The sequence below is a fragment of the Diorhabda carinulata genome, chromosome X, assembly GCF_026250575.1.
Source record: "Diorhabda carinulata isolate Delta chromosome X, icDioCari1.1, whole genome shotgun sequence".
Lineage (NCBI taxonomy): Eukaryota > Metazoa > Arthropoda > Insecta > Coleoptera > Chrysomelidae > Diorhabda > Diorhabda carinulata.
This window is the reverse complement of record NC_079472.1, coordinates 63,570,218-63,588,213: the sequence shown is the minus strand read 5'-3', so window position 1 is coordinate 63,588,213 and position 17,996 is coordinate 63,570,218. Positions and strand designations below refer to the sequence as shown.

The 17,996-nt window shown below is 31.4% G+C and overlaps 2 protein-coding genes across 3 annotated transcripts; one reads left to right on the top strand and one right to left on the bottom strand.

The window, feature by feature from the left end:
• Positions 1–662: 662 nt before the first annotated feature.
• On the bottom strand, positions 663–3,625 carry LOC130902353 (vacuolar protein sorting-associated protein VTA1 homolog). The gene is made up of 4 exons (XM_057814445.1): positions 3,438–3,625; positions 2,035–2,263; positions 1,667–1,938; positions 663–1,609 (listed from the first exon to the last, which is right to left on the bottom strand). Exons 1-4 carry the CDS (start codon positions 3,538–3,540, stop codon positions 1,194–1,196), a joined length of 1,020 nt encoding a protein of 339 aa, XP_057670428.1. The 5' UTR covers positions 3,541–3,625; the 3' UTR covers positions 663–1,193.
• On the top strand, positions 3,619–17,497 carry LOC130902351 (iron-sulfur clusters transporter ABCB7, mitochondrial). 2 transcript variants are annotated; one of them, XM_057814442.1, is made up of 11 exons: positions 3,619–4,059; positions 4,111–4,528; positions 5,045–5,197; positions 5,889–6,032; positions 7,056–7,204; positions 8,500–8,674; positions 11,141–11,298; positions 11,355–11,518; positions 12,883–13,041; positions 14,372–14,618; positions 16,623–17,497. In XM_057814442.1, exons 1-11 carry the CDS (start codon positions 3,910–3,912, stop codon positions 16,845–16,847), a joined length of 2,142 nt encoding a protein of 713 aa, XP_057670425.1. In that variant the 5' UTR covers positions 3,619–3,909; the 3' UTR covers positions 16,848–17,497. The 2 variants fall into 2 exon arrangements, with proteins under 2 accessions (XP_057670425.1, XP_057670426.1); XM_057814443.1 differs by lacking the exon at positions 5,045–5,197 and having other exon boundaries at positions 3,875–4,059.
• The last annotated feature ends 499 nt before the right edge of the window (positions 17,498–17,996 follow it).

The following is a 17,996-nucleotide window of genomic DNA, read 5'->3' as shown; positions in this document are numbered from 1 at the left end:
GAAACTTATCGCAAATATATTTATTTACCCCACCGCGCCCATTTTTCAGCTGATTTTGACTATACATCTAATAAAACAGGTGATCTATGTCAAAATGACGGCCGTAGGGTAAACAATCGACTTCCTCGTGTTAGTTTTGACTTTTTCCGGTAATTCGGTTGTTTTGTATTGTTTATTTTTGTTTCATGGTGCTAAGAGGACTTCATGGATACTTTTTACATGTTTCAGTGAAACTCTTTAAGAAGCTCAACCATAAAACTGGTAATAATGAGGTATATAATCCAACAAATAACTTCACAAATACAGAACTTACCGCAAAAGCATTTATTTACCCCACGGCGCCCATTTTCCGGCTAAATCATTAGATTGCTCAATACGGCCGACGTTCTATACAGGTTATTCATCTTCCACTCTAACTTGACCCTTTCCCATTTAATTACTCAAATAAAAAAATCTTCTAGGGCCTTGTAATGGCTATAAAAGCAACGCACGGCATAAAAAAGTTGACAGAACGAAATTTATAAAAACGTCAAAATTTTGATTATAAGGTTATCGTGGGTGTTGCAGGTTTTCTTGTAACCTGGAATTAAATCCTACTCTCTCTTCTTGATTTTAAGGTTATGAACTGTTGGGTGTGTCACAATATGATTAAAGAGACGTACTTAGGTTTAAATAATTTTATTTTTTCTTAAGCTGTCAATACAAAACTAGTTATTTGTAACAGTGCATTATAAAAGCTAGATAATGATATTAATTTTAATGAACTTAGAATTGAATATCTTATCGTTTAAAAAAAACAACATTTTTAACTGTAAATAATATTCATAATATAAACAATGTACAAAGTTCCACTCGTTAAATTAATAATGCTTTCTATAATTTTAAAAATAAAACATATAATGTAATAATATATTCAACTAGTAGAAAAATGACAAAAAACATAATATTGGACAAAATAAAAATGATAGAGAAAATAGTAGATGATACGAAGAATAGGAAGAAAATAATGATCAGAAGTCCGATGAGGCAAAAAGAAATCCTAAAAGAGAACAAAAGGAACCAACAAAAATATTTTTATTATAATGTTTATAGATGCTAAAGTATAATTTGTTTTTCTCAAAAAAATTGTCAAAACAAAATGTATTAATGCAAAAATCTCTTTTAATACCACAAAACTTCAAATTTAACAATTATTACTCTTCTTTACCAAACTGGAGTAAATTCATGGCTTTCTGAAGATAATCAATAGCATTCTTGGTATCATCATAATTCAAAGCTGATGTTGCAAATTTAGAATATTTTTGTGCTTTCTGTATTACTTCCGGGGTCGGTATGTAACCGGTAGGGGTAGGTTTAACTGGGGGTGTAGAAATGCTAGCTGGTGTAGAAACTTGTGAAGAAGATGGTATAGAAGGAGTCGAATCAAATGGAGATGGATCTTGCGGAGTGTCAGAAGGTAGAGTGTTTGTAGGAATCTGCGGAGTTACTGGAGATGGAGCTGGAGCAGGATTAAAATTTGAATTATCTGGTGGTAGTAACGGTTTCGGTGGGTTGAATGGAATTAGATCATCTGGTGGAGGAGATGTATCCACTTTCGGTTTCCTGGCTTCTGAAAATTAAATAAATACAAAATGATTATATAAACAGGATAAAGATAGTTAAATACCATCAAAATTCACAGGTCCTGTGTATTTAGTGAACGTAGCTAGTTCCTCATCAGTCAACTGGCTATTATGAACAATGCCGTCATCTTCTTGTGAATTGAAAGGTCTGGGAGGACCTGGTAATGGAGTATCTCCAGCTTTAAGACAATTGTGAATGTAAGCAGCCTTCCATTTAGCATATTTTCGTTTTTCTCTTATATCATCAGGAAGAGGACCAAATTGATCCAAAACATCCATCAATATACCTGCTTTATAAAAAGTTTTGATGGTGTTTCTGAAAATAAGTTTATAAAGAATAAATTATAAAAAAACCTTGTTAAACCGGTTTTTTATGGAAGCACAATTAAAAACTAAATAAAATAAAAATTACTTGTTAAATATCTGCTCACGATCCTGATGGTCAGCATAATTGAACAAACGTAAAGCATATTCTTCTATAAGGGATTGTGCTATGGTATCACTTGTTATTCCCTCGTTATCTGCATTAGCTTTTTTAACCTGTTCTAACCAATCCAGTAAACTTCGTATTAATTCTGCAGTTTGTGGACTCTTTTTGGTTGGTACTAGTTGAAGGGCTAATAAACAAGCTGCCATACGAGCTGACAAATAAGAAAAAAGACTTCACAACATTTCTGATTTGTAAAAATAATAGATGCAATATTCTGCATGTAGAGATGGAGGTATGGTGTTATCTAAAAAGGTATTTAGACTTTTGTGCAATAGCTGTACTAACACAAGTAGCAAAAATTTGAATAAATAGGATGAAAGCTGAAACTAAAATAAATATGACAGTAACTAGAACTAAGAAGAATGGGAACTAAATATGACAGAATAAGCAATCAAAACATCAGAAAAGAAAGAATACAGGAATTAACAAAAGGACAAATAAACAAGAAACAGCTGAATTGGTATGAACATATTGTAAGAATATAAAAAAGAGGAAGAAAATGAAGGCACTAGTAAATACCATCAAAATAAGTGGGAGACCAAGAAGGCAACGACTAGATCCAACAAAGGAGAAAAGAAGGAAGTTTGGAAAAATTGAAGATTGGAAAAGACTCAAGAGTGAGACAAATTGATACAAAAACCTTTATGTGCTTTAAAAGCTTGTTTTCCATTTTTTTAAAACTATATTTATTTTTCATTTTATCGCTCATTTGACCTTATTTACACCCCGCGTTTTTTTTAATTGATACCACCTTTGTATAATGGATATATACCTACATCTCGTCGAAACTTCTATCGAGCAATAATGGTGTTCATTAGTTTGTCAAAGTGCTCAATTTCCAACATAGAGATCGAAATTTTTATTGAATAAGCCACTTGCTCTTAGTCCAAAGAGGGGTTACAAATAAACCCACATACAAGTGAAGCTGATATCAGCGTATTAAAAAGGCCAGTTAGTCAAATTTGTAAAATAAAAATGTTAATATGAAACTGAATTGAATTATGGTATTGTAACCATAAAAGTATTATCGAGAAAATTCCATTAATTAAGCCATAATTTTTCATTCAAATATGTACATTAGCTGATCAGTAAAGCCGGTAGTGAGCAATTGAGTTGTTTATTGCTCAAACAAAAGACGTAAAATTTTTATAAATATTGTCAAAAGTAAATTAACAACTGAAATAACGTTTTTGGCAATTTAGCATTGTCATTTATAAAGTGATGGGGAAAGAAATGATTTAAAGGTTGTTTTTGATTTTATTTATGAGAAATCATAAAATTGCTTCAGTATAGGCGTAACTTGAAATTGAATACAAAATTCTTACCCCAATAAGCTATAACTATATTTCTTTCGTCATGTTCATCGGCTAATTTTAATAGATGAGCTATCGGTTTAACCTCTGCCGGTACAGGAGGAAATTTTACCATTTTTCTTAATGCGCACAGATAAATATAATAAACAATTAAAACTTTGATTATTGTTATATCAAGGATTTAGACAATTTGATAGGACATGACATAACAATTGACATAAAACATATGATTTTATTTGGCAGGTGACTATCCAGTATACAGCCATTTTCAATAAAGGAAAAACTTAGCTAGACAGAAACTTTTATTAGTAATAATGATAAATTTTATATATCAAATATTATAAATATAAATTATTCAATATGTAACTCTGAATCAAAATAAATCTTTACTCCCTATTTTTATGGAATAATTGTAAGTAGACTATCCGCATTAAAAAAGAAGACAAGTAGTTCGTATATTTCGTAGTTCAGTTATCTCAATGAGATGGCTACCGTATTAAATTTAAGTAAATTTCATTTAATACTATTAAATCATAATTTAAGATTTACTACATACAAAAGAAAATTATCATTTAATTTGCATAAAAAGAAGATATTAAACCCATATATAGTTGGAACATGTTCTGTACAAAAGGTAAAATTAGGATTGGATCCAGGTTATATAAACTAAATAAATAATTTTTAGGATTACACTACAAAACTTGAAAAAAACTCAGAAAGCAAAACTGCCCAGGGTGGTATTTTGGCAGGAATTATAAGTAAAACGAACAACAGTGCTCCAAAGCCTCAACCAATTAGAGGATGTTTTCACCCAGGAGCTTCAGCTTTAGCGAGAGAATCTATACCTTTAAAAAATCATACCCCTGTTACAGGAATTCAAATGATACAAAGCATGTTACAATACATTTGGCCTGCAAATGACCAATATTTACGAAATAGGGTGAAATTAGCAGTGTCTTTACTAGTCGGAGCCAAGCTAATGAATGTTTGTGTTCCTTTTATTTTTAAATATTCCGTGGATTATTTGAATGTAGGACATACTTTAAATATGGATACAGCTCCTGAGACGGTAGCCACAATAGCAACTAGTTTATTATTAGGGTGTAAGTACATATATATTTATAATAATATTTCAGTTTAATATTTATTGTTACATTGTTGAAATAAAAACATAATTACATAATTAATTTATTATATACAGTAAGGGGATAGAATTGAATATATTTATTTTTTTTTACTTCTTAGGTTTTTGTAAATTTACTACAATCCTCAGATCAAAAGTTATTTCTTAACCTATAGTTTGTGTGATACACAACAAATAAAAACAGTACCATCGATTTCTAAGCTTTTATTGTTGGGATTATGGATTACGTAATGGTGTATTTACAAAAATAATTGAAGACTTTAAATTGGAAGATTGTCTTTTATTCAAATTAGAGTTTTAGAATTATGTTTTTACAATGTAATAGATGGGAAAGAACTAGATAATTACAATAATTTTACTATGGTTGTCCCTTAACTTAATATTTTGTTATTTTATTTGTATTCTATATTTAAAATTTTACAATCAAGAAGAGCTAAAACTAAGACAAATTATCACAAAATTAATTTTTTAATAGATGGTATAGCTAGGGCAAGTGCTGCAGGTTTTAATGAATTAAGAAATGCAGTTTTTGCCAAAGTTGCACAACATTCCATTAGAAAAATAGCAAAAAACGTGTTTCTCCATCTCCACAATCTAGATCTGGCCTTTCATTTACAACGACAAACAGGTAAATTTATAATTTTTTTCGTTTCAAAATCATTTTAGATTACTTTTTTATAAGAATATCGAACAAATAAAACAAATAACAGATACTCAATAGAATCTAACAATTGTAGTTAATCTAATATATTATTGATTTTTATTAATTTGAATATGTTAATCCATTACATCACACTAATAATGAGATGTGTAACTTTCAAACAAAATTTGGAATTTTTAAAACTTAATCAGACAGAGGTTATCAATGTTTATTTTAGTACATTCAATTCAAATTGAATGACATATCAACCTAAAATAGAAAAAAATATTCATGGAAAGACAGATTGCTAGAACTATATAATAGTGAATTAAAGAATAATGGAGCTTCAATAAAATAGGGTTAATAGAGCTTCCCATTTTTTCTTCCTTAATAGGTCTATTACATGTACTTTTTCCAATATCTTTCCTCATCTTGGCTCTGATAATTTTTTAGTTTCATTATTGTAACCAGCTGATTTATTGTCATGAGTATAATTGTACTGATTAGTCATCTCTCTGGTATTTTACAGAGCATGAATATTAACTGAGCTTCCTGCACAAAAAGACTATAAACATTGTACTTCTGTATGATATGGAGATGATGACGACAGGATATTATCAAAAATTTGACATTTTTTATCTATATTAGCATAATCATCCAATGATATTTTTATATTTAGGTGCTCTTTCTAAGACAATAGATAGGGGATCAAGAGGTATAAATTTTGTATTAACAGCTATGGTGTTCAATATTGTTCCTACGATTTTTGAACTTGCCTTGGTTTCTTCCATATTGGGAATTAAATGTGGAGCTATATTTGCAGGTAACATGACAAAGTATACAAAAAAACAGTTAAAATGTTACATTTTCAACAGATCTCTTGTACCATAAACCCAAATTCGGATAATACCAATTTTTTATACATCAAATTCCATAAAAACCCTTACAGTCAAAAATATACATATAAAATGCACTTGCCACCTTTTAATAATTCGAAATAATTGTTTGCCGCACTTCAAAGTAAAAAACATCTACTTTCCTGACGCGACGAGTATTGAATTACATCCCCTACCTGATATCCAGTGATCTTTTTGTCGATATCAACATCTCAAATGGCTCGCAATTGAAAGGAGATAGTTGCAACCACTAACTAGTTTCGACGTTATTAAGTCTCATCAGAGTGGTATAACAAACTTGTTCATAGTAGACTCCGAACTAAAGACAGAATCGGAGAGCGTTGCTACTTGGATCCTGTTGTTGAATGTTGCCAGGTGAACGCTATCCTGTACCATCTTCACTTCCAACTGCAGTGCAGCGCTTTCCGATTCCGTCTTCAGCTCGGAGTCTACTATGAACGAAAGTTTGCAATACCACTCTGATGAGACTTAATAATATCGAAACTCGTCAGTGGTTACAACTATCTCCTTGCAGTTGCGAGCCATTAGGGATGTTGATATCGACAGGGGATATAATTCAATATTCAATATTCGTCGCGGCATTAGCCAGGAAAGTTGTTTCCTCTTTTGAAGAACGGCAAACAATAATTTCGCAATATTAAAATTTGAAATAATATAAGAAGTGGTAAGTGCATTTTATATAGATGAATATACTATGTTTATTAAACACTAAGGTGTACTAACTCTAATATATTTTCGGGCTTTTGAATACTTAAGTATTCATGTTCTGGGACTTGAGTTAGTACACCTTAGTGTTTAATTTAGCGACATCCCACTACGGAAACGCTCTGAATCTAGCTGGCAAAGACTTCGTTACAATTTAGTCCAAAAAAAGAATATTAGGATGATCATAAATAAGTAATAAATAACAAAACATAGTTATTTTTCAGGTATTTCATTGGGTTGTGTTAGTATTTACACGTTTTATACTTTAATTATAACACAATGGAGAACGCAGTTTAGAATATTTATGAATAAAGCTGAAAACGAAGCAGGAAATAAAGCTATTGATTCACTAATAAATTATGAAACCGTAAAGGTAATTTAATCAAAATATCAAATGTTATCTCGAAATTTTTTCTTTGAAAATCGAAAATATTGTTAGTTTCCATTATTATTTTTTTCGAAAAAGTTGACTTATGAGTAAGTAGCACAAAAAAATCTACATATTAAACAAATAAGATTATTAAAATTGTTTTATAGTTTAGTAATCAGAATTAAATTTAGATTTTAATGATTTTCAGTAATAATAGAATGAAAAGGACCATGTATGTAAGTATGTACGTATGTATGTAGATATTGGGGTCTCATTTACACTGTGATCCAAAGGGTCTATTGTGTCCCCCCTACAATACCGGGAAACCTAGTGTTTACCGCTGATCTGTTAATTTCACTTCCTTTAGAAAGTCGAAAATGTGAGATTGCTGCAATTGCCGGAGATTGTCTTCTATTTCATATACTCCAAGCTTAAGTGCTCTGGATTTCTCTGTATGCCTCACTATCTACTAAGTTTAGCATCTCTTGGTATCCATTGAGGCTCCAATAGAACTCTTGTAAGTATTTGTAGATGGTTCTTACTTAGATTGATACATTCAGCTATATTCTCCTGTTTCAGTCCCTGTAGGCTGTTCCAATAATTGGTTTTGCTCCTATCTACCTTCTTTTCCAATGCTTTTTCTATTGTTTTGTACCTAATACCACAGAAGGGCTTAGGTCTCATGAAGGGCTTTTCTGTCCCCCCCTTGGTGTTGCCCGCATTTCTGTTCATTTCTTGTATGTTGTTTTGATCCCATTTACTTCTACAACTTAGTATTGAGGTAAATTTTTTCTCAAAGCTAAACTTTTTTGATGCATCATCCTGAGGCATGTCCCTGGTTTGGTCATTATTTAGGTACGGGTTTTCTTTGATAATTCCGTCTCTGAACATTCTAAGTGATGTTTTTAATGTCATACTTTCCACTACTATGTGGGAGATTTAGAATCCCTTCCATTGCAGTTGTTTTCATTACTCCGGCTGCACAAATGCAAGCCAGTCTTTGTATTTTCGAGAGATTGCTCCTCGTGGTCTTCAGACTAATTCTAGTACCCCAAATGCGATTATTGGTCTCACAATTGCCATGTACATATTTAGGTTTTTGTGTATTTAGTGATTATCTCCTTTTTGTGTTAATTCCAGAGCAGTTTAATACCTAGTGTAAGTTCCCTTTAATTTTCTACTCAATGCCTTGCCCGTTTAGCTTGATGGGCTTAAGGTTGAGGACCATAGGTCAATTTAACATTTTTTTATCTCATTAGTTATCATGTTATTTACTTTATTTTATTTTTATGTTGTAGTACTTTAATAATGAAAAATACGAAGCGGAAAGATACGATAGTTCGTTGAAAAAATATGAATCCGCCAGTTTGAAAACAGCATCTAGCTTAGCTTTGTTAAATTTTGGACAGAACGCTATATTCAGTGCTGCCTTAAGTGGAATTATGATTTTGGCTGCTAATGAAATTCTCAAAGGTAAATTTATTGATCGATATTTTTTTTTCAATTAAAAACAATATTGTGGGCATTGACAGATGAAAATAGTTCAAAAAATTGAAGAGTCAAACTATCATCCCAATTAGAAAAAGTCTGCAAACATTCGAAGGATTTACATCATTTAAAAGGGGGGATAGTCCTGCTGTCTAAGTAAAAAGTTCTGCTCCAAACCAAACTTATTAGTGGTGTACAAAATAATCAAGCCAGATAAAGTCTTAGAAGGAGGGGAAGAAAAAAAAACTGATAAAGAAATTAAAAAAAAAGCAGAAGTCCTAGCAGGTCACCGGTAAAGAACCGGGAAAAGGTAGAACATACTATTGATAAAATAATGAATATGATGAAAAACATATAGGAGACAAAATGAAGAAAATGGCGGAGGAGATCAAGAAAACACGAGAAGAACAAAGATAATACAAGAAAGAAATAAAACAATTGAAGAAAGCTAAGTGAGGACAAAGTAAAATGGAAAAAAGTATCATAACATAGATATCAAACTGGATCGCTTAGAATATCAGAAAAGGAAGATCAAGAAATAATAATAGAAAGAGATAACTCAGAAGAACTGAAAATCAGAATGGTAAGCCTCCTAGAAAAAAAACTACATGTAAAGATTGTGGTAGAAAGCTCGGCGAGGTTAGTAAAGAAATATGCAATCCCGGATTGGCTAATCAAGAAGAAATAAAGAAAGTGATGATGAACAAACAAAAACTGAGATTTAAAAAGGAAGAAAAAGTAAACCTGTCACGAAAAGATCGAAAACTATAAAAAAATCAGAATCAGAGCAAAGGAAGAAAAAAACGAGGGAAAAGGGTAAAAATTGGATATAGGAACATATTTATAGAATCACAACAATAGAAATGGAATATAGAGAAGAATAAGCTGGAAAAAATGGGTCAAAACATATTACCAAAAAAAAAACAAGTAGCACTAGATACACCCACATGAACGAAGGACACTAAATCAAACCAGAGAATGAAAAAGAAGAGAAAGTAACACTAAGGATAAGAATGTAAGGAAATAGATAGATATAAAAACAAAATATTAGCAATATAAGAAACAAATCAAATAGTAGAGTTTGTAAATAAAGTAGGAAACTACATAATCTTGAATAGTGGAGAAGTATAAGAGCTTTGGGGATACTTCGGAGAAATATTAAATGCAGAAAAGGATGGCTGAAAATTGGAGAAATTTACAACCCAAGATTGGAACATTAACAGAAATTTATTTTCACTATTGAAGGAGTAACCATCGAAAGAGGAAATCCCAACAGAAGATGAAATAGAATCAGAATTAATCAAATGCGGCGGAACTGCACTAAAAGTAATGTATGGGAACAAGAGACAATGCCAGAAGCGTGGTAAGTGGCAATAGAGGTATTAATACACCAGAAACTATAGAGGTATCACACTACTAAATACACTCCACAAAATAATGACTAAAACCATAGAAAGAAGGTCGAGATGGAGAATACTTATTTGGAGATTACGAATCAAGGAAGAACAAGAAAAAAATGAAGACCAAGAAAAAGAAAGATAGTACCCAGAGGTAATGGAAGATTTAAGAGAGACAGAATTCAGAACTGGAAAACGCAAGCAAAAAATAGAAAATTGTGGAAAGGTCTCAAATGAAATATGCAGATATTAAAATTATGTAAAAAATTGTTTCAGATCACTTTTGATGTAATTACAATCGAATTTGAGATTTTTGCAAAAAAAACAATTGAAATTTATTATTGAAAATTAATAAAAATGCAATTTCTTAAAATAAAAAGTTTGAATATCTATTTTTTATAATTTTTTTCCAATAAAAATTTGTAAACAATATATTTTAATTTCCATTTTCACATATAGATTCCTGTTGTCAAAAAATTATGAAATTAAAAAATCTAACATTCTTCTATAAGGTGGAAAAAATTGTTCAAGTCTTAACTTCATATACTAAAAGGGTCAAGACTTCTTATTTTGGATCAGTGCCCTACTCTAGCCCCATAAGACGTCGCATCAACACCATCAAACTGAACAGGTGGCCAAAGAATCAGGTGAAGTGTTACTAGAGAAACACCTCCAGACCTAAGACAATCCAAAAGTTTCGTAACCATCTGAAGAACCTCTTGAGATGTCCAGGAAAGTCAACTGATGATGGTCAGTCTTTTGACAGGCTGTGTCAAATACCATCTTAAGATGACAAATGTAGATGATGGAAGCAAACCATAGATACAGCAGAGTGTCTACTTTGCAAAAGGTATCTGAATGAGTAGTGCTATTACTTAGGTAGTGGGGCAAAAACCCAAAGCACAATAGGCTCGTTTGGAAAGTATTTTAGAAACAGATTAACGAGATGCAAAAAATATGTTTTCAGGTGTTAGTACACAGCAGCTGGAAAGATAAAAAAATTCCCTCTAACTTCATGTATTTATTTTCTGGAAATTAATGCTTTTCGATTTAGGTAATATGACTGTGGGAGATTTGGTTATGGTAAACGGATTATTGTTTCAACTATCGATACCGTTAGGATTCCTGGGAAGTGTATATAGAGAAATTAGACAAGCCCTTATAGATATGCAAACCATGTTCACACTTATGGCTATGGATAGTGCCGTTAAGGTACTTAAATATATATAAATATTTTATCCTGATAATTGTTGAATATAAAATTTCAGAGTAAACCTAATGCGCCTTATTTACATGTCGATACAAAAAATTCTATAATAAAATTCGAAAATGTATGCTTCGATTATGGTTCCGGAAAGGAAATTTTTAAAGATTTAAATTTAACTATTGAGCCAGGAAAAAAAGTTGCCATTGTAGGTGGATCGGGATCAGGGTAAGCAATTCTTTGTTTGTTATTTACTCTATTTACTTATATAAAATGTACGAGGTGTGTTTGTTTAATAACATAAAAGGCAAGTAAAATAGGGTACTAAGGCATTTAGAGTAGAAACATGCAAGTCTAACTACCTACTGTTAGAAAACATAAAATAACAATAGCCAAAGACTGACTCTGACTATCTTCACTATCATTTGAACAATTTTTTTTGTAGTTTTCAATTTTTTCGCCACTATTATCACTTTTCTTTGTACCATCTACGGCCATTATATTACATTTTATGGTATTGTCTTTTAGTGTTTTGTTTTTGATATATTTTTTAAGATATTCATATAACTTTTCTTTATAGGGTGTAGACGTTAAAACTGCAGTTTTCCATTGTCATCTTGAATTTCGTTTCAAATTTTGATCAGACTATGGAAATGTAATAATAGCTTTTGCACTAAGTGGAATAGAAGAAACATCAGTGCCTGGTTGAGGCTCAATGATGCGTGTAGTCTGTATTTTTTTTTGGAGTCCTTTCCTTTGGAAATACCTAATCTTTTGTTTTAGTTGTGCCTGGCTGAGGACATTGCTATTAGTGGTTTTCTTTTTGTTTAGATTATTTAAAAATTTTTATTTTTGGATGTGGATATGGAGTCACTGTAATAGACGTGACTTATTTTTTTCTGGAGTCCTTTCTCCCATTCCATTTGGCGCTACAGTCATTGTTGACAAAGATTGGTGTGTATTATTATTATTATTTGATCCAGATAACTGATGCTCAATTGAGACGTCTTTTTTATTTTGTTCTTTTTCATAAAGGCTACATCTAGTGCTTGGAACAGATGCATGGTATGGGGTACAAAGCAGAGAAGAATGATTCCATAATTTATAATTTCAAGATTTTTTGTATATGAGACGTGTCCATATTTTAAACAGAAGTACAGGGGACTCCTTTGAATGGAAAATTGTTCATATTTCTTGAATCATTTATATAAGTTCATATCAATATATCCCTTATCATTTATCTCTATCGAACCTCCAAGTATCAAACCATCAAAACATGTGTGTTGCATTCGTTTCCTTGGGTAAATGAACATGGTTTTTGGAGCATTAAAATGAAGGGAAGCTCTATAATAACGGCCGTTTCTATCCGTTTTACTTACCCTTACTGTGAAATATTTCATTTTTAATTTATACATTTATACAAACTGAACAAAAATGTTTTAACTACAATATATTCAAAATTTTAATTATAGTAACAAAAAATTAATCGATATATATTATAATGAAGTAACAGTTCTCATTATTCTCAAAGTAAATGAAATTCTTGTCGGAATAACATTCGATGTCTGGTATAAATTTTGATATTTTTTAAGGAAATCAACTCTCGTTCGTCTACTATATCGATTTTACGAACCTTCTAAAGGAAGGATACTAATCGGTAATCAAGATATCCGTGATGTAGACTTGGAAAGTTTACGACGTTCAATAGCCATAGTGCCACAAGATAGTGTTCTATTTCATGATACTATTAGGTAAGTTAATCAATATTAAAACAGGGATTCATTATTTTAGGCAAACCTTTCCCAAAATGATGCAATGAAATCTTATAGCCAAATACTATCATTAAATACCTTGAAAACATTGAGAAATTATTGATTAAGAAGTGTTATAGAGCCTATTTCAACTTGTTATACGTTTATTTCAACTTCTATACGAAATGTGTTGGTTTAGAGCTGGTATACTCAGACTATTTTGACCTAAATACTACTTATTTAAAATGTAGTGACATCTAAGATATCCATAGATAAATTACTTTAAAAATCCCATCTCTATTTACCCAGCAAACATGTCTTGCGTTTTTACAAAGTTTCCTGATAGTTTTTGTTATGTTTGAGGTTCATACATACCGAAAGACAATTACAATCTTGGTTATACTGTCCGAATCCAAATATGACATCAGTTTTCCTCTATCATCTTACTGACTTTTGCTTTTGTATAACTTCCACTATCAGTTTTCCAAGCATAAGTACGCATACAATTCCTAATGTTTCTTCAGCTCTAAGACCTGTTCCTCACAACGAACCCAGTGGTCCAAACAAACTTATACTCTAGAGACAGAAATAGATTTGAAAGAGGAATTACAACTTGTGGTATCGAATGATACGTTCCCCGATGATTAAGAGTATTCGGCTGATTCAGTTTCTTATCAACCTCATCTGCTTACTCAATAGGAATTTAATGATCTAGTCAGAGATTTCTTGGTTCGCTACTTCAACCAGTGGAATATCTTCTCACAGGACCAGACAGTCAAACCTCTAGATTACTTTTCGCGCTAATAATTCCATGTGACCCAGACAAATGAGGACTATTAATAAATTCGTCCTCAAAGTTATCCTGTTGGCAAATGGAAATGACTTACCGTAAATTCCAGTTGTATACTTTGTTGACTTGAAGGAGACGTACGGAAACATCTTGATTATAAATGGAAACTTTGCTCTGACTTACAATTTGCTGCTCTAAGCATGGTCCTGCAATCAGGATTCACAAGATATTGCTGCTTTGTTAATGGGACAGCTATACCTCGGGGTATAAAAGAAAAGCAAGTACCAAATAATGGTACATATCTTTATTATTTATAATTATTTCCAATTAAAATAGCTCTTTTTACCCATTCAAATAAAATCAATAACCATAAGTTTATTATTCTTATCAAAAATTAGTGAAAATAGAAGTGCAGAAGTTACATTTGAAATAATAGTGTGCTTGATTAAAAATGTTTTTTCTTTGCAAACTAGTTTTATCAAAAAGTTGATACAATTTATAATGAATTTTGTTAATATAAATTCATTTATGAATTTTCAGACACAACTTACATTATGGTGACCTACGTGCTGGTAATGAAGAAGTCATTAAAGCAGCGCAATTGGCGGAAATTCACGATTCAATAATAAGTTGGCCCGAAGGTTACGATACACAAGTCGGTGAAAGGGGGTTAAAATTAAGCGGGGGAGAAAAACAGAGAGTGGCGATAGCCAGAGCCATTTTGAAGAATTCTCCCATTCTAATATTCGATGAAGCTACAAGCTCGCTGGATTCTATAACTGAGCATGTAAATATATTTGTACAATCATTTCATATATTCAAAACGAGACTCCTTTATATATTCTCTCTTTATACCTTTCAATGTTTTTGTCATTACATTTTTAAAGTTTTTATTATTATATCCCTTTATGTCTAAGAGTAGTAAAAACTGAAACATTTATTCAAGTAATATCCACAATTTTCCAAAGTACTGATTAAGTAATGGAAATATTGCAAAAGGAAAAAAATGAACTACCCCCCTTTCATCAAAAACAGATGAACTTTATACTTGAAACAGAATATTTATGTCTTATATTTGCATCTTCTTTTGTTTTAACCACATTTGGTGTATGTAACCTCATACTTCATTTCTATCAAAAGTTTTCACATTTTCTTTTTTTGAGAACTGCGGCATATGAAACCCTTGGTCTTACCCCCTTAAGAGGATTTCCTGTATGTGGTGCCCTGCAACACTTTTCTTTTGATGTCCCAGTGCAACAACTAGCTATTTCTATTCTATCTATGAATTAACTAAGTCATTTTGATTTATTTTCTAGATCTGACACATGAGCGTAACATATTCCACTTTATCCACCCCTCCAATATTCTCATTATTTTATTTTATTGCCTACGGTTTTGGAATTTGAAGGCAGGTTTTGGATACTGTGTCCCATCTAGCACAATGACTTCATTTTCTAATCCCAATGGAATTGGATGCTAGATAACAAGTTTGTTATCATACCATGTTGTTATTACGACACCAACAAGTGAAATATAAGAAGCAACACGCCCTTTTGCTTTCAATCCCTTGTCAGTGAGTAGCTTGGGATTCGAAAAGTGGTTAAATCTTATTGTTCCCAAAGCAAAAATAGATTTTTCATATAGAAATTGAAGAAAATGATAATTGCTAAAGTAAATACCACGATTTTGCAATGGGAACCAGGAGGTAGTCCAATAAAGCCCAAATCTAAGTGTCTAAAAGAAGAAGAGGTAGATGTAATAATAATAAAAGGCATTATTAGATTGAAAGAAAAAACTAAGGACAGGTCACTACACATAACGCAGCTACCGCCAATACAAATTAATTTATTTTATCAGATAACACAGCACCCCTTGAAGCACTCGATTTTTATAAAATTATGGGAATGCACGCAATCTTTGAACTCACTCGGAGCTAACGACTAAGTTTCTTTAATGTGGATGCCCAGCCACACTGGGAACTAACAAACTGATTACTTGGCGAAGAAAAGCAATTCCTTTTAAGGGATCACAAGCTTTTGTAGGTATCACAAAGAGCCATCATTATGATAAAATAATGGAAAATCAAGAGTAAGATCCCAGGTCTGAAACAATCTGAGAGATTTTTTTCTTATTCTACTAACTGAACTCAAAAAGTCATTTCATCAAGCAAAGAAGCTCACTGGACATTGCCTGGTGAAGTACCACCTTGAAACCATCAGAAAAACTCCTGACAGATCTTGTCGTTTCTGCAAGGAACCAAAGGAAACAGCGAGGTTGTCCATCGATAAAGGCTACGGTACTTACATTCACACTTAAAATGCTAGAACAATTCACAACCTTTACGAATTAGCTTATCTAATCTAATGGGTATAAGAAATCAGAAGTTTTAAAAATAGTTGAGATCCATCCCAGAAAGTTGATATAGAACAGCAAACCACACAAGGAGCGTTAGGTACTTTATATATAGTATAGTGGTTCTGATTATATATTTTACCCTAATCTAAAAATAAATAAAAACCACGTCAATCCCACCCTTGCTTAGGAAAATTGTTTTGTATGAGATCCTTCTTAAAAAGGAATCATACATAAAAATGTCCCTATCTCTCTCAAAAAAATGAACATAACGAATTTGTACCTGTATTATAGTGAATAAAGGTATTAATTTTCTTATTTTTTTGTACCTTGAAGACAAAAATTGACCAAAACTGAAATAAATGATATTTATATGATTATTTCCAATTTTTCAAGCATTGCGATACTGTTTTGGTTGAATGTTACTATTTATTTGTAGAATATCCTTCTGGCATTGAGGAATGCAACTAAAGGTCGAACTAGTATTTGTATAGCTCACCGTCTCAGTACGATCATGGATGCTGATGAAATTATAGTTTTGGAAAATGGACGAGTTGCAAATACTGGTACACATAAATCTCTACTCGAGAGTAACGAAGGTCTTTATTGGAAATTATGGAGTACTCAAAATCAAACTCATAAGTTCAATGAAAAATTACTTTAACTTAATTTATTTTCAAACACAAAAAGTTGAGATCTGGAATAATGTTGATATTTTAAAGAAAATTGTCCGTTTAGTTTGATTCATTTTAATTCAGTAATTTTTTTTATAACCAGGTAAAAATTTTATGTTGCCAACATTTAATTGGAAATGTATTTTAAGCGAAATACGATGTAAGAATGAATCGGAGAACTTTCCTTTTCAGACTAAAAATATAAAAATTACATGTCACCAGATTTTTCTTTTAGTTAAATTGTGGAAACTAGTTTTTCGATGATGAACGTAACAAAAAATTCATTTAAAATATTATAATTGTTCCATTTCAATTTATTTTTTAAATTTGTGGGTTTAATATAATAATCCACTTAACAATGGCATAGTTCTCTGTCATTTTTGTTTTTATTTTGACATAGTACTATTTTCCACACTAAAATTTAATTTTATGGAAATAATTCAGTCCTCAAATTTGGTATGAGCCATTCCAAAATTAAACTTTTTAAATACTTGCTTAGTATTTGGAATATAAAATAATTAATCAACAAAGTACAAAAAAATGTCTGATCATAGTCTGTGACTTCTATTTTGGTTTCATCCCTTAGGAGCTCCAAATATTTTGATATATTCTAAAGAAGCTTCTCCAGAATAAAGGAAAATGTACATTGTAGATTTGCAACCCACTAAATATTTTTTTTATAAATTCGCTTTTTCTTTGGATTGTTTTTCTTATTTTTATTGTTGACAATATATATTTTATTGTAAATATGTTGTACAAAATAACTGTATAAAATGCCATTAAATGAATTATATTTTAGTATATTCTCATTTTCCTTAAACATTTCGAAAGTGTTTTCCGTTAGTGGAAGTTCTTTTGTATTTTTTTTTTGTTTCATGGTGTTAAAAGAAATCTATAGATATTTTTTAGATCTTTCTTTCTTTAATTAGTCGTTTGAAAATCAAGGCCTTCTCAAAAATCGACTCCCAATATTTTCTGAGCATGGTGCCTCCAACGTCGAAACCCTAGCTGGATCATGTCCGCCTCAACGTCCTCCAATCAAGCGAAGGCGCGGTCTTCCTTTCAGTCGTCGTCTTCCACACATGGCTCTACGACGGTATCTATCTATCTCCACGTGTCCCAGATTTCAGACGCACTCC

Excerpts from the sequence above, each read along its gene's own strand:
- LOC130902353 (XM_057814445.1), bottom strand. The coding sequence starts at position 3,540 with ATGGTAAAATTTCCTCCTGTACCGGCAGAGGTTAAACCGATAGCTCAT. Across the intron at positions 2,264-3,437 it reads TATAGTTATAGCTTATTGGG|CTCGTATGGCAGCTTGTTTA; the intron begins GTAAGAATTTTG and ends CTTATTTGTCAG. Across the intron at positions 1,610-1,666 it reads AGGACCTGTGAATTTTGATG|AAGCCAGGAAACCGAAAGTG; the intron begins GTATTTAACTAT and ends TTTAATTTTCAG.
- LOC130902351 (XM_057814442.1), top strand. The coding sequence starts at position 3,910 with ATGGCTACCGTATTAAATTTAAGTAAATTTCATTTAATACTATTAAAT. Across the intron at positions 4,060-4,110 it reads GAACATGTTCTGTACAAAAG|GATTACACTACAAAACTTGA; the intron begins GTAAAATTAGGA and ends AATAATTTTTAG. Across the intron at positions 5,198-5,888 it reads TCATTTACAACGACAAACAG|GTGCTCTTTCTAAGACAATA; the intron begins GTAAATTTATAA and ends TTTTATATTTAG.